Below are 13,897 nucleotides of genomic sequence, written 5' to 3' on the forward strand. Positions count from 1 at the left end.
GAGGAGCCTGTGTTGGGAATCGTTATTAATAAACAGCAGCAAGAAGCAGCCGTCAGCCTTGGGTTTAATAAATAGATAAACCAAGTAAAACTTGGTGGAAACCAAACTCTCCTGCAGGGGATCCCAGGTTTTGTCCTGTTCCTTGGCCTAGGCTGCAGGCTGGACAGTTTGCAAATGGGCATACTGTGACAAGAATCGGGTTGGGTTTTTTGTTTTTGTTTTTGTTTTTTTATGACAGGGTTTCACTCTGTCACCCAGGCTGGAGTGCAGAGGCACAACGGCACGATCATGGATGGCTCACTGCAGCCTCGATCCCTCAGGCTCAAGTGATCCTCATGCCTCAGCCTCACAAGTAGTTGAGACTACAGGTGCGTACCACCACGCCTGGCTAACATTTTATATTTTGTAGAGACAGGGATCGCACTGTGCTGTCCAGGCTGGTTTTGAACTCCTGGACTCAAGCAATCCTCCCACCTCAGCCTCTCGAAAGAGAATCAGGTAAGTTTTAGGGGTGTGTTGTGCTTGCATTTTAGGCTCCTGAAAAGAACCTATTTGGATCAATCAAACAGGCGCCTGGTCAACTGGGCTGTCGCTATTTTTCTTTTTCTTTTCTATTCCTCCACATGCATCAGTCCCACCCAGAATGCCCCATAGTTATTTTTGTTTTTGTGGGGTGTTTTTTTTTTTGTTTTTGTTTTTGTATTTTTGAGACAAGGTCTTTCTCTCTTTCTCTTTTTTTTTCTTCTGCCTCCCCACCCCTCAAGACAGGGTCTCACTCTGTGGCCCAGGCTGGAGTGCAGTGGTGCCATCACAGCTCACTGTAGCCTCAACCTCCTGGGCTCAAGCGATTCTCCTAACTCAGCCTTGGGAGTAGCTGGGACAACAGGCGCATGCCATCACGCCTGGCTCATTTTTTTTTTTTAATTGTTGTAGAGGCAGGGTCTCAAACTCCTGAGCTCAAGCGATCCTCCTGCCTCAGACTCCCAAAGTGCTGGGATTACAAATGTGAGCCACTGTGCTGGGCCTATAGCGATTGATGGGTAAAAATAAGAAGCTTCTTGGCTGGGCGCAGTGGCTCATGCCTGTAATCCCAGCAGTTTGGGAGGCCAAGGCAGGCAGATCAGTTGAGGTCAGGAGTTCAAGACCAGCCTGTCCAAATGGCGAAACCCCGTCCCTACTAAAAATACAAAAATTAGCCAGGCATGGTGGCAGGCACCTGTAATCCCATCTACTCGGGAGGCCGAGGCAGGAGAATTGCTTGAGCCCAGGTGACAGAGGTTGCAGTGAGTTGAGATCATGCCATTGCACTCCAGTCTGGGCGTCAGAGTGAGACTCCATCTCAAGAATAAATAAATACATAAATAAATAAGAAGCTCCTAAGTAACAAGTCCCCACCCATCTTACACGAAGACTCATCACAAAGTCAGGTATATTCTCAAACAATGTCCTCTGCCTGACTTTTGGGTCTTGTCAATTAAACCACCATCCCCTTTATTTTATTTTATTTATTTATTTATTTTGAGACGGAGTCTTGCTCTTTCTCCCAGGCTGGAGCGCAGTGGTGCGATCTTGGCTCACTGCAAGCTCCGCCTCCCGGGTTCACGCCATTCTCCTGCCTCAGCCTCCCGAGTAGCTGGGACTACAGGCGCCCGCCACCATGCCCGGCTAATTTTTTGTATTTTTGGTAGAGACGGGGTTTCACCATGTTAGCCAGAATGGTCTCGATCTCCTGACCTCATGGTCCACCCGCCTCAGCCTCCCAAAGTGCTGGGATTACAGGCGTGAGCCACCGCGCCTGGCCATTTTATTTTATTTTCAAGACAGGGCCTTGCTCCATTGCCCAGGCTGGAGGGCAGTGGTGCGATTGTGGCTCACTGTAGTCTAGAGCTCCTGGGCTCAAGTCATCTTCCCACCTCAGCCTCCTGAGTAGCTGGAATTACAGTGGTGCGCCACCACACCAGGCTAGTTTTTGTATTTTTTATAGAGATGGGGTTTCCCCATGTTGCCCACACTGGTCTCGAACTCCTGGGCTTAAGTGATCCTCCCACCTTGGCCTCCCAAAGGCCTGGGATTACAGGCGTGAGCCACTGCACCCAGCCAAGGAGATTCTTAACATGGCCATTTTTCTTTCTTTTTCTAAATTGGAGATGGGGGTCTCACTATGCTGTCCAAGCTGGTCTCAGGTGATCCTCCTTGACTCCTGGGCTCAAGTAATCCTCCTGTCTTGGCCTCTCAAAGTGCTCAGATTACAGGCGTGAGCCACGACACCTGACCAACACATTTTTCAAGGGCACTTTGGGTCCCTGCCAAGGTCACCTGCCATCCATAGGATGATGATGGTCAGGGCATTGTTCCTTGTGCAAGGTTGGCACTGAGGTGCCCTCTCGACCTCCCAATGTCTCTGGTAATGGTCACTGACTGCTCTGTTGAGCTGCGGTTTCAGGGCACCCCCAGGGCAGCCCACTTCCCACCCTGGAGTCCCCGAGAGGCCTGCACAGCACCTGGCCCACAGTTGATGACCGTGCAGGGTCAGGAATGAGCTGCCTGGGCTCCCGTCCCCGCTGTGCCCCGTCACAAGTTCTGAGACTTGGGCATGTCCCTGTACCGCTCCTGGAACCTCCTGTGTAGTATAAAGATGATGGGAGCACACAGTTCCAGGGATGTCGTGAATGAGTTACACGAGATAACGTGACAGGCTCTGGGTGCAGGATGCATCACACGTACTAACTCGTGGCATTGTTACGATTCATTTAATTTTACAAGAATTAGGATAACAGAAAGCATTCAGGTGCAGCAGAACAGCCAAGCTCGTCCCGCCCGTCCCCTCCCACACACTTGGAAGCTCCTGTCGTGGCAATGTGTCCAAATGGTCAGGGAGCTGCCTGGAAAGGTATTTTCAAAGTGGACAGACTTTCTGTTCCTGATTTGTAGGTGGACGAGGAGGGTCGATCATGGAGGAGAAACCCTTCCCCCCTCCTGAAGGTCTTCCCGAGGCCCTGCCATGGCCATGCAAGTCTGGTTGAGGGTCTGCAAGGTTACAAACGAAAATGATTGATGGGGAGCCTGTGAGAAGCTGAATCCCAGGAAACATCCAGGGCTAGGACTAAGGTGGCCTCGGCCTTGGGGTGGGCTCAGGGTGGCTGAGACAATGGGGCAGCCAGCTCCGGGACAAGCGCTGCCCCTTCCCTCTCTCCAAGGGGTGGCTCAGGGCTCAGTGCCCAGTGAGTCAGTGGGGGCTAGTGATTTGTAGGGGCTGGGGAGTCAGGGCCCAATGCTCCCAGCCCACCACCCAGTGCTGCTTTAAGGCGGAGCTCAGCCTCCCACTTGTGAGAGCAGGGCAATACCAAGAGGTGGGAAAGGAAGGCATACAGGGATAGCGCCGCAGTCGAAGGCTGACTTCTAGGCTAAGTCTTCTTCCACTTCTTCACCCCCTTCTTCCCCCGCTGCTTCCTCTCCCTCCTCCACCACCTGGTCTTCCTCTGGACTTGGTTGCTGCTGCAGGGGAAGACAGCACAGAAGTGTTGGTGTTGGTAGGGGACAGGCCTTCCCCACTCCCCTGGGATGTGAACCCCACGAGGACCAAAGCAGCCAAATGGCTGAAGCCTGGGTCGCTGAGCACCCTGGAACCCGGGTGCCAGCTCTGCGGCTGGCGAGGGCCCAGACAGCGCCGAAGGTGGGCAGAGCTGGGGGAATCTGGCAGACTTGGGTTCACGCCTGGCTTCTGCCACATGCAGACTGGGAGGCCTCGGGCTAGCTCCTCCTGAGTCTCCTTGGCCCCCTCACCCATAGAGAGGACAGGACACCTTGCAGGGCTGTGGCCAGGATTAGAAATAGTGGGCATAAGGACCCAGCCTATGTAAAACGGCTTCAGTACCACGCGGTACTTTGTGACCACCAGCGTTTTGAGCCAACTGCAGACTAAGAGAGAGACAGGAAGTGTGTGGCAGGCAGGAGGAGGAAGGGGCCAAGTTCTGTGAACCTGAACCCCTTCCAAGGCTCAACTTCTTCATGTAGAATGTTCAAGCCATGGTGAGGAGCACGTTTTGGGACATCTGTCACAAAGCATGGTGCCTACCAGCCACCATTGCATTGTAAAAGGTGGCCAGTGTCATCTTTGCCTTCTGCAGGGCTGGATAGGCCAGGAGTGGTGAGTGGGAGGAGCCCTGGATTAGGCGTCAGAATCCAGGATGCTAGTTTTGCCTCCACCAAAAGTGGAGGGAGCTCTCTGCCCCACCTGTATTACCCAGTGTGAGAAGAAAACATCTCATAACCAAGTACCCTCAAATGCAAAATGCACCTGTGGAAATCACAGCTTTAGACCCAGGGGGAGGGAGGCAGAAGAGGGAAGAAATCACAAGATGGAACCAGTTATCTTCTCTGTGTGCTCATGCACCATCCTTCGCTCTGTCCACTCTATCAGGGACCAAGAACTTGCCATACAGCTCTTCTTCAAGCAGGCGTCATGGGTGGGTGCTCTGTGCAGATACACTGGACCCTGTCTCAGCAGGGCCCACACTTGGTTTAACGCTCTATTGTCACTGTTTTAAAATTATTAATACTTTTTAAATGAGGGCCCTCACATTTTCATTTTGCAGTGCCTGCAATCCCCAAGTCTGCAGCCAGTCTTGCCTACAAGGGTAAATCCTGGCATATACCCGCTGTTTCTTTTCCCTTCCACACTGCTCTTTGGCTCTTTCATATCTTGGCATCTTATCTGTGGGGCCTGAAGGAGGTGACCCAGACAGGCAATGTCTTTTCTTCCTCTCTCCACTGGTACAAAAGAGGGCCTGGAAGATGACCAGACACCATCTTTATAGCAACAACTCCTCATTTTCCAGATGGAAATGAAGGAAGCCAGAAGTGAAGTGACCAGCTCAGCTGATACAGCTAGAAAGTGCTTTAGAGCTGGGGCCATGGGCAGATGAGCTGACCACAGGTCACACTCCTGACACCAAACCTGGGTAAGTCAGCATGACATGCACACCACTAATATCACAGTCCTTCCCTCCAGGGGTCTCAAGGCCCATTCCTCTCTGACAGCTCACTTACCTCTAGGGCCCTCGTTCAGTCACTCAACACACATGTTCCCTCGTTCAGTCACTCAACACGCATTTTCACGATGTGCCCTCTCTGGGGGGAGGGGAGGATACCAGGAGGCATGGAGTATGGTTCCTGCCTGTAAGGAGCCTGAAGTCTGTTTGGAGACTTAGGATTCTTTGGAAGGAAGGGAATAATTCTTCCCACTTGCCAGGTGAATAAATTAAGATCTAGCAGGTAAGGCTACTTGCTCAAGGTCACCCAGGAAGTCAGCAAGCAGAAGCAGAACCCAAGTGCCATGTGTCCCGCCCAGTCCCCAACCCACCCAACCCCTGTCCAGGCCCCTACAGGCACTGGCGTCAGCTTTATGGCGTCTGCCTCCTTCTTCTTCAGCTCTGCGAAGATGATGTCGAAGAACTCCTCCTCGGCCTTGCTGACCAGCGCCTCCAGGTCTACGGCCAGCTCCTCATCGGGCTGCTCCTCATCCCTGCCCTCCGCCTTACCCTTCTCCTTCAGCCGCATCTCCCGGTGCCTGGCCTCCAGGATCTTCTCTCGCCGGGTCTCACGCTCAAACATCTGGGCACCCAGGGACAGAGAGAGCCCGGTGGGGAGAGGGCAGCATGGCAAGCGACTCCAGTGCTGGGGCCAGGTGGGGCTTCTGCTGAGCTCTCCTCGCTCTCCATACAGTCCCTGTACTGTAGAGGTCTGTACCCGGGGCTGGTGTCAAGGAAGGAGGGCTGAATACTGGGGTTGGAAGGCTGCAGCAGGGACACTGAGTTACTCAATGCCAAGGAGCATGGAGTTCCAGGACCACAGGCAGAAGAGCGCCCTTTGGAGCTATGAAATATGGCGGCTTTGGCCCAACAAGGACCAGCTCAACGGTGAGATCCCAGTCTCAGGCAGAGCCAGGAGGCTCTCCAGGCCTCAGCACTAGGGGTTTTCCTTTTTTGTTTTGTTTTGTTTTTGAGACAGAGTTTCACTCTTGTTGCCCAGGCTGGAGTGCAATGGCACGATCTCGGCTCACCACAACCTCTGCTTCCCAGGTTCAAGCAATTCTCCTGCCTCAGCCTCTCAAGGAGCTGGGATTACAGGCATGTGCTGCCATGCCTGGCTAATTTTCTGTTTTTAGTAGAGACGAGGTTTCTTCATGTTGGTCAGGCTGGTCTCGAACTCCCGACCTCAGGTGATCTGCCCGCCTCGGCCTCCCAAAGTGCTGGGATTACAGGCATGAGCCACCACACCCGGCCCTAGCACTAGGGGTTTTCAATTCCACAACGTTCCCCATGGTTCTGGGGGGTTGCCTGCAGGGCCGTCCACTGGGGAAAGGATGTAGGAATGGATCTCAGTCCCCCTCCTCAAGTCCCCTTCTATCTGGCTTCCCTATTAGCATTCTACTAAGTCTTCAGGCTGGGCGTGGTGGCTCATGCCTATAATCCCAGCAGTTTGGGAGGCTGAGGTGGAAGGATTGCTTGAGCCCTGGAGTTTGAGACCAGCCTGGGCAACATAAGGAGACCCTGTCTCTACAAAAATTAAAAAATGAGCCAGGCATGGTGGTGCATGCCTGTGGTCCCAGCAACTCAGGAGGCTGAGGTGGGAGGACCGATTCAGCCTGGGAGGTAGAGGCTACAGTGGGCCATGATTGTGCCACTGCATTCCAGCCTGGGCAACAAAGCAAGACCCTGTCTCAAAATGAAATAAAATAAAATAAACTAATAAAATAAAAATAAATAAAATAATTAGGCTGGGCACGGTGGCTCACGCCTATAATCCCAGCACTTTCGGAGGCCAGGGTGGGCAGATCATCTTAAGGTCAAGAGTTCAAGACCAGCCTGGACAGTATGGTGAGATCCTGTCTCTATTAAAAATACAAAAATTAGCTGAGCGTGGTGGCGTGCACCTGTGATCCCAGGTACTCAGGAGGCTGAGGCAGGAGAATCACTTGAACCTGGGAAGCAGAGATTGCAGTGAGCCTAGATCTCACCATTGCACTCCAGCCTGGGCAACAGAGCGTGACTTTGTCTCAAAAATAAATACATAAATAAAAACAATTAAATTAAAATACAATATAATATAATACAATACTAAGCCTTCATTGGAAAGTTTCCAGAAAAAAAAAAAAGTGTTATTTGAAACTAGACAAACTGACCAAGTCGAACCTCTTTGATTTACAGGTAAAGAACTGAATCCTGGAGAGTGACGTGACTTACTGAAGGCCACTTAGCTACCCAGCAGTTGAGCAAAGGCAAATGGACACACCAACACCTATTTATGGAGCCCACGCCAGGACACCACACTGCTTCCCCCAAAATGTGCACCTATGTCCTGGGGGTGGGAGGGCGGGGCCATCTATTTGTCTGACTAGCCGGCTCTGCTGTGGGGCCAGGTCGGGACGTGCTGGAGGGATTTTCCCCAGGCACCCGGTGCTTACGGAAGAGGCTACGTTCTTCTCATTCCTCTGGAGGGTAGAGAGCCCAGGCGAGACCTCCAGCAGGGTGGTTGTCCCCAGCTGGGAGCCACAGGCGATGAGACACCCATTGTCCTGCACCCGGAGGCAGAAGAGGGCCTCGTCACACACCTATTGAAGGGGCCGGGCAGACCCAGGTAGAGGAGAGAGGAGCAAAGTTATACGTGTCTGATTAACTGGCCCCTGGGGAGGCTCAGCCACTTGGCCCTATTCAAACATCCTCAGGACGCCTCTGCCCACAGGATGAAGTTCAAACTTGGAGACTGGTTGTCAAGGCTCCTGGCTTCCCTGCCTCATCTCCCGCCCCACCCCTTCAGTTCCGCCTCACAGTCACCGTGTGGTTCCCCAATGCCCCCACCCTTCCATGGCCCCAGCCAGTGGGGCTCAGCTCTGGCCACCCTGACATGAAGGGGAAGGTCCAGCAGCCAAACCCCAGGGGCTCTGAAGGAATCGGCCTGTGGGCAGGAGACGCCAGGTACCTGCTTTTGTTTCTTTTTAAATTTCCCCCTGGTGGTTCTGTTGTGCCACCAGGACGCCAAATCCCCCAGGCCCCTTAACCTTTGTAGGAGCACACGCTCCAAAGCAATCGCTGCAGTCAGCCTGCACACGGCTCCCCCACAGAGGCCCAAACACACCTGGCCACACACTGCACACGTGCTCACAGCACCCCACACGTGCTCACAGCACCCCACACTCACACCCACGCCGGGACCTGGCTCCCTGAGGACCTGGATGCACCAGGAGGGACATACGCGTGACCTTCAGGCTGAGGGTGGGATCGCACTGCTCGAACATGAAGTCCCAGATATCCAGGGTTCCGTCCATCCTGGTGGTAAAGAAAACGGCCGGCCTCACGGGGCTCCAGGCAGCATCAGTGAGGTAAGCCATGTGGTACCTGTGGGAGGTAGACCACATCATGGTTGGAGGGACAGAGGCTTCTGAGCCACAGCTTGGCTCACTTGGTCCCTTCTGGGCTCCAGGGTCTCAGAGTCTTGCTAGGTAGGAAGTTCTTCCTTGTGTCTGACTTCTAGCTGTGCTGACCTCACTCATCCGCAGTTCACAGGTTGCTTTTTTTTTTTTTTTTTTGAGACAGTCTTGCTCTGTTGCCCAGGCTGGAGTGCAGTGGTATGATGTCAGCTCACTGCAATCTCCGCCTCCTGGGTTCAAGCAATTCTCCTGTCTCAGCCTCCCAAGTAACTGGGATTACTGGCGCCCGTCACCACACCCAGCTAATATTTTATTTTTGCTTGAGATGGGGTTTCACCATGTTGGCCAGGCTGCTCTCAAACTCTTGACCTCAGGTGTCTGACAGGCTGTTCTTTAAAGGGCTCTGGGCTGGTCATGTGCCTGTAATCCCAGCACTTTGGGAGGCCAAGGCAGGAGGATCGCTTGAAGCCAGGATTTTGAGACCAGCCTGGACAACATGGCAAGACCCTGTTTCTACAAAAAATAAAAAAATTAGCCGGGTGTGGTGGTGAGCACCTGTGGTACCAGCTCCTCGGGAGGCTGAGATGGGAGGATCGCTTGAGCCCAGGAGGTCGAGGCTGCAGTGAGCCATGTTTGTGCCACTGTACTCCAGCCTGGGCAACATAGTGAGACCCTGTCTCAAATAAAATAAAGAAAGGGCTCTGGGCACAGTCCTTCCCGTGGGCTGGCCACTGGCATTTCTCTGCTGCTAACTCCAGGCAGCAGGCACGTGTTGCTGGACCTGGTCCCAGCCCTGGGACTCACGGATGGGAGTCAGAGGAAGGACATGCCCAGAAAAGCTGCTACCACTGAGATAAGGAGAGTGTCACTTCCTACTTGGTTTCATCTGGGTTTTCAAGAGTTTCTTCAGTGAAGATGGAACATTTTTTTAAAAGACACACACACACAGTGCAGCCTTCAGATTTTCACCCAGACCTCCTCTCCCTTCCTCCATTGCAATATAGTTGTAGCTGGGCCCCTGGTGAGCAAGGCAGAGACTACACTTCCCAGTCACCTTTGCAGACGGAGTGTGTTGACAGCCAGACCACAGTGGGAGAAATGATCAAGACTAAAGAAAGGATCTGGGCCGGGCGCGGTGGCTCATGCCTGTCATCCCAGGACTTTGGGAGGCCGAGAGTGGTGGATCACCTGAGGTCAGGAGTTTGAGATCAGCCTGGCCAACATGGCAGAACCCTGCCTCTACTAAAAATAAAAAAATTATCCAGGGGTGTTGGTGGGCGCCTGTAATCCCAGCTACTCAGGAGGCTGAGGCAGAAGAATTGCTTGAACCCAGGAGGTGAAGGTTGTAGTGAGCCAAGATCGTGCCACTGCACTCCAGCCTGGGCAACAAAGAGACTTCATCCCCCCAAAAAAGAAACATCTGGAGATTTTTGGACAATGAATAATTTTTAGTATAAGTATATACCAAATATTGCATGGGACATACTTATACTAAAAAAAAATAGTTTTTTTTTTAATTCAGATTTAACTAAGTGCCAAATATTATTTTTTTTGAGACGGAGTCTCACTCTGTCGCCCAGGCTGGAGTGCAGTGGCGCAATCTCGGCTGGTCTTGAACTCCTGACCTCAGGTGATCCACCCGCCTCGGCCTCCCAAAGTGCTGGGATTACAGGCGTGAGCCACCAAGCCCAGCTGATTTTTTGTATTTTTATTAGAGACGGGGATTCACCATATTGGCCAGGCTCGTCTTGAACTCCTGACCTCAAGTGATCCTCCCGCCTCAGCCTCCCAAAGTGCTGGGATTACAGGCATGAGCCCACTGCACCTGGCCCAGGGTCAAATATTCTTATTTGCTAAATTTGTTTAACCTTATGCAGGAGGAGGACAAGGGAGACCCAGGTTCTAGGACACAGGTCCACTAAGTCCCTCTAGGAACCAGCCCTGCGAAATGCCTATGGGTGCTGTGCTCGACACCCTGCCCTCACTGCTCCTTTCACACAGCCCTGGCAGCCTGCAGGACCTGAAGACATTGGGAAGGCTCCTAAAGCCTGTGAAGGGCTTCACATCTACTGGGAACCCCCTACTTGCTATGAGGCCTGGAACAATGCACTGCCCTTCTCAGCCAGCGCTCCCACCCCTGTAGAATGAGGACATCGAACCAGGTTTCTGCTCCCAAAGCAAGGACTGGCTGAGTCACAAGCCCGGGGGAGCTCCTTAACAAGCCCATTGCTGGGCTAAGCCCAAGATTCTATGTTAGTACCCCCAGGGTTGGGGCTGAGAATCTGGATTTTAAAAAATCACTCCTCCGCCAGGCACGGTGGCTCATGCCTGTAATCCCAGCCCTTTGGGAGGCTGAGGCAGGCGAATCACCTGAGGTCAGGAGTTTGAGACCAGCCTGGCCAACATGGGGAAACTCTGTCTCTACTAAAAATACAAAAATTAGCTGGGTGTGCTGGCGTGCGCCTGTAATCCCAGCTACTCAGGAGGATGAGGCAGGAGAATCGCTTGAACTCAGGAGGCGGAGGTTGCAGTGAGCCGAGATCATGCCATTGCACTTCAGCCTGGGTGACAGAGTAAGACTCCATCTCAAAAACGTTTTAACAAACAAACAAAAACTCCTCCCAAGATATTCTGATGCAACCAGATGTGGGAAGCACTGGAACCAAAGATGCTCATTAGGGTTGCTGGTGGCTTTGACGTTGCAGGAGTCTGTGGTTCTGTGGGCAGGAAAGGAACCCCAGGATGTTTTTTTTAGCAAGAGAAAAAACTAATTTATTTATACATGCAATGCACAATACACATGGCAGTGCTCGGTGGTGAATGACTCAAGGGGGTGATTAGAATTCGGGCTTGTTACCTAATTTAGGAGATGAAGGGAAGGAGGAGAAAGGGCACTTTTAGACAAGGTAAATAGGCCCTAAGAAGAACGGAGGGGGATGTGATAGTCCAAGCTTCTCTGGTCTAACCATTGTGCTCATAGCTCTGTCTCAAGCTCCCTGTCTGTTGCTCCCCTCAGAGGAGTGGCACTGAGCAAGACAGGCTATGCCGCACTGCTGAATCGTGCCAAGGCACCTGCATTTCCCAGCCAAGCTTCCTGGGTTCACACCCAATCTCGGCTCCTCACTAGCTGGGAGAGCAGGAGCAAGTGGCTTGGCCTTTCTGTAGCCCAGTTCCCTAACAGGAAAAATGAGATGAGGAGAAGAGCAATGCTGCCTCCTCCTGGGGATATTTTGAGGATTATGAAAATTAAGCCAGCCAGACGCGGTGGCTCACGCCTGTAATCCCAACGCTTTGGGAGGCCGAGGCGGGCGGATCACCTGAGGTCAGGAGTTCAAGACCAGCCTGGCCAACGTGGCAAAACCCCATCTCTACTAAAAATACAAAAATTAGTTGGGCATGGTGGCAGGTGCTTGTAGTCCCAGCTACTCAGGAGGCTGAGGCAGGAGAGTCTCTTGAACCTGGGAGGCGGAGGCTGCAGTGAGCCGAGATCACGCCACTGCACTCAGTCTGGGGAACTAAGCGAGACTGTCTCAAAAAAAAAAAAAAAAAAAGGAAATAAAATTAAGCCATGGCCATTATTTTTAGTAACTGAGTGGTTTGAAACTTATCACTTTGTGGAGTGGCTGGAGCAAGTCACTTGCTAACACGAGCTCGGGTGTTTGTGGAAGGGTTTTTCTCCATTTTACATATGGAGGCTCGGGACTCTCCGGGGCCCAGCTGGGCTCCCTCCATCCCCTCCTGTCCCCTGCATCCCCTCCCGTCCCCAGCATCGCCTCTTACTTGGTCCACATGATGGATGATTCCCGGCTGTCTTCAGACCAAATGCGGGCTGTCCAGTCGCCAACCGTCAGGAAGTTCTTCGGGTAGAAGGGGTTTCTCTGGAGGGCATAGATGGGGCCATGATGGCCCGGGAAGGTGCACACAATCTTCTCAGCTGACGTCTTGGCCTTGCGGTTGCAGGAGATGACGATGCCCTGCTCGGTCCCCACCATGAACTTGGTGGGCTGTGGAAGGAGTGACACAGGAGGGGAAGACTCCACGAACCATCAATTCTGGGATTAGCGGGCATGGACAGGAGCTTGCTTGGGGGGTCTGCAGGCGCTAGAAAGGCCCTCAGATCAAGCCTTGGCAAGGGCTGTGGCCCCTCCTGGAATGCTGTCCCCACTCTTCCCGGGCTCCTCAGACCCCATCTTTTTGAAAGCTGCTCAAGGAGCCTGTTCTGAATGAAGCCCTCCCTGGCTCCTCCAGTCCTGGAGGGTTGTCACGTCACTAGCCCCCTCTGCAGAGCACCACTGTGTCCTCGATGCATTTGGCCATAAAGATCCTGAATGTTTGTTTACAGAGAAAGTAAAGAAGACCCAGGGAGGGGACGCAGGGTGGCCCACCCAGATCACTCACGGGATGGGCAGAGCCTTCCCTGGCAAGACAGTGACATTTGTCATAGCATTGTCCAGGCTGGTGTCCCTGAGAACTCAGAGCAGGTGACCAACCAGCACTCAGGAAGCCACCTGGCAGTTGGTGATGTAATTCGTCCCCCTACCACTGGTGGGTGAGCTCTTTGAGGGGCACAAGCTTGTCTGACATGGGTCCATCGCCCACGAACTGAGCTTTAGTAGTTATTCACTTCACTGCGGACTGAATGCACAAAGGCTGGTCTCCTGACTCCTGGTCCAGTGCTCCCCTCTGCGTCTCTGAGCATGACCCCCTCCATCACGCAATGCCCTTCCTTGTTTACTGTTCTGTCTTAACTTCTGGGCTAGACTGGACCACATCCACCAGCAGGGCCTGAGCCTACAATGGCGCTGTGTCCTCAGCATTCCAAATGGAAAGAACAGCTGAGTGAGGTAGGGGAGGGGCACACTGAGGGGAGGGCCTTTGTCAACGGGCTCAGATGTCCTCTGCAGCTGGTGAACCTGCCCCTATAGAACTCCCAGGTTTTAGGCAGAGGTTGCAGTGAGCCGAGATCATGCCACTGCACTCCAGCCTGGCCTACAGAGCAAGACCCTACCTCAAAAGAAAAGAAAAAAGAAAAGAAAAGAAAGAAGAACTCCTAGTTTATTTATTTATTTCTTGAGACAGGGGCTGGCTCCATTGTCCAGGCTGGGGTGCAGTGGTGCGCTCTCAGCTCACTGCATCCTTGACCTTCTGGGCTCAAGCAATACTCCCACCTCAGCCTCCCACGTAGGGACCACAAGCACACACCACCAGGGTCGGCTAATTTTTGTATTGTTGTAGAGATGGAGTCTCCCTGTGTTGTCCAGACTGGTCTCAAACTCCTAAGCTCAAGCGATCTGCACACATCGGCTTCCCAAAGTGCTGGGATTACAGACCTGAGCCACTGCGCCTGGCCCCCAGCTTTTTTATTTTTATTTTTTTAAAAAACATATTGTTTTATTGTGCAGTTTTCTTCTACCAGAAAATTACTAAAATGATAAATATAAAATCTCTAGAAAATACCCAGAACATGGC

The 13,897-nt window shown here is 52.6% G+C and overlaps 1 protein-coding gene across 8 annotated transcripts in view; it reads right to left on the reverse strand.

Moving 5' to 3' along the window:
* Window positions 1-2,732: 2,732 nt before the first annotated feature.
* The window catches only part of DNAI2 (dynein axonemal intermediate chain 2), a 40,575-nt gene continuing 29,410 nt past the window's right edge, over window positions 2,733-13,897 (reverse strand). For 2 of the 8 annotated variants that reach the window (XM_063706122.1, XM_063706123.1), the window contains exons 9-14: window positions 12,209-12,432; window positions 8,261-8,396; window positions 7,466-7,612; window positions 5,386-5,613; window positions 3,370-3,495; window positions 2,777-3,027 (exon numbers count right to left, since the gene is read on the reverse strand). In XM_063706122.1, coding sequence (XP_063562192.1) covers window positions 3,400-3,495; window positions 5,386-5,613; window positions 7,466-7,612; window positions 8,261-8,396; window positions 12,209-12,432 — 831 coding nt within the window. In that variant the 3' untranslated portion in view covers window positions 2,777-3,027; window positions 3,370-3,399. Of the gene's footprint in view, window positions 3,028-3,369; window positions 3,496-4,655; window positions 4,788-5,385; window positions 5,614-7,465; window positions 7,613-8,260; window positions 8,397-12,208; window positions 12,433-13,897 lie in introns of all 8 variants that reach the window. The other 6 variants (XM_063706124.1, XR_004070389.3, XM_055389049.2 and 3 more) reach the window with 6 other exon arrangements.

This window comes from Gorilla gorilla, chromosome 4, assembly GCF_029281585.2.
Source record: "Gorilla gorilla gorilla isolate KB3781 chromosome 4, NHGRI_mGorGor1-v2.1_pri, whole genome shotgun sequence".
NCBI lineage: Eukaryota > Metazoa > Chordata > Mammalia > Primates > Hominidae > Gorilla > Gorilla gorilla.